This window comes from Rhizophagus irregularis, chromosome 17 (genome assembly GCF_026210795.1).
Source record: "Rhizophagus irregularis chromosome 17, complete sequence".
In the NCBI taxonomy this organism is placed as follows: domain Eukaryota; kingdom Fungi; phylum Glomeromycota; class Glomeromycetes; order Glomerales; family Glomeraceae; genus Rhizophagus; species Rhizophagus irregularis.
The window spans coordinates 2,841,049-2,843,126 of record NC_089445.1 but is presented as its reverse complement, the minus strand read 5'-3'; the positions used below and the strand labels follow the sequence as shown (position 1 = coordinate 2,843,126).

The 2,078-nt window shown below is 25.1% G+C and overlaps 1 protein-coding gene across 1 annotated transcript; it reads left to right on the top strand.

The window, feature by feature from the left end:
* Positions 1–577: 577 nt before the first annotated feature.
* Positions 578–1,409, top strand: OCT59_009339 (uncharacterized protein; the record flags this gene model as incomplete). The annotated part of the gene is made up of 4 exons (XM_066133477.1): positions 578–614; positions 673–833; positions 896–934; positions 1,113–1,409. 4 exons carry the CDS (start codon positions 578–580, stop codon positions 1,407–1,409), a joined length of 534 nt encoding a protein of 177 aa, XP_065999914.1.
* Positions 1,410–2,078: the final 669 nt, after the last annotated feature.

The following is a 2,078-nucleotide window of genomic DNA, read 5'->3' as shown; positions in this document are numbered from 1 at the left end:
TATCTAAAATATACTTAAAATTATCTTAAAATATATGTCTAATATATTTAATTTTTGCCCATATACTTAAAATATATTTAAATTATATTTAAATTAAAATTTAAGTATATTATAAGATTATTATAAGTATATTTTTTACATACTTAAAATATACTTAAAATATATTATGAAATATATTATAAGAATATTTTAAGTATGTAAAAAATATATCTATAATATACTTAAATTTTAATTTAAATATAATTTAAGTATATTTTAAGTATTTGGGCAAAAATTAAATATATTAGAAATATATTTTAAGATAATTTTAAATACATTTTAAGTATATTATAAGTATTTCGCAATTTTTAAATTAAATATATTTTAAGTATATTTTAAATATATTTTAAAAAGTTTTTAATTATATTTTAAATATAAATACTTTTTATAGGGCGTTTGATTAGAAGCTCGTTAAGAAGGTGTCGAAAATTTTATTTGAAAATTTTGTTTATCCTTCGCAAGACGAGTACAAACTCGCTACCGAAAAATATTTAAAAGACGAAAATCTGGAATTTATACACCAGTTCAAAAAAAATCAATGGATTATTTTTTTCGAAAAAAAAATTGCCTCAACTGTAAGTTAAAGCAATTATGAATTTTATTAAATTTCATACTAACATTTTTTTTTAATAGTTAGTACAACAAGTCAACAACATAGAAGCATACGAGAAACGTTCACGTCTAGAGTCAAAGACGTTATGTATTCTGTTTTCAAAGCGACTGGGCATAAATTACCGTCTATTAACACTCAGGCTAGTCCATCAAAGATTCAGGAATGGAAGAGTAAGGCAGAGGTGAAAAGATGTTACAACAAGTCTTAAGCCTTACAATATAATGATTTTATATAATTCAATAGCTACTATTAAAGGATATAGATGAATTTTATAGGGTGATGGTAACTGGTAAGACACAGGAGCAATCTTAAGGATGGGGAACTGGTTTGGAGTTTTAATAAATTAGTTATATAACAGATGCTTTTGTATCATTACATATAATTAATAAACTTACAAATTGCACTACCTTGGGAAAAAAAAAAAGAATTACAGTTTATTTATTTATTTATTGACTTTTAGCAAAAGTTGGAAAATAGGGATAAATTTACACATTCGGACGACGATTCTCATGATGGTAATGATGTAGATGATAGTGGTAATAGAGCAGCTGATGATAGAGCAGGTGCGGCTGACGATGGTGCGACTAACGATGGTAGGCCTAACGATGGTACGGCTAACGATGGTGCGGCCAACGATGATGCGGCCAATGATGGCATAGCTGATGATGATATACTTTCTATTGACTCTTATAACACAGAGGAGGAAGGTCGGTATGTAAATAGTTTATTAAAGAATTATGGGTTGCATAGGAAATAAATATTATTTTTTATATATATCACACGTAATAGTACCATAATAATATAGTTTTAATAAATAAAATGGTTATTAATTCTTAACAACACGGGTGTGACATAAATAAATCGTGGCTGAAATTTGCGTTCAATTTGTGTTCAATTTGTGTTGATAATTCTGGTAAAAATTTGTTAATTTTGGTGAAATTTCGTTAAATTTGTTAAATTTGTGTTGAATTTGTGTTGATAATTTTTAATTTATCACGAGGGAATGATATTTAGTAATTGTGCATATACAATTTCTGTACGATGTACATGATTTTTTAAAATGCGGATTTCCGTAATTTTATGATATCGTATTTTCTGGCCAATCAAAATTAGGCTGATCCTTGCATGTGATTTAATCATTTAATCATGCACGCTTTTTTTGTCTTATTTATTTTGTCTCTTATTTCTTTATTCTTTTGTTCAATATTTTTAATTTTTTTGTCTCTTCTTTCTATTATTTCTTTAATTATATACAATATATTTACATATATTTCATAATTTATTGCTTTGCAGGTATAGAAATATTTGTTTATTAATACTAATTAGTTTCATTTTTTTTTACCTCTTTGTTACTTTGTATCGTAATACTAACAATAATATCCATGTTTCCTTTATTCCTTTTTACTTATACTTTAATACTAACAAT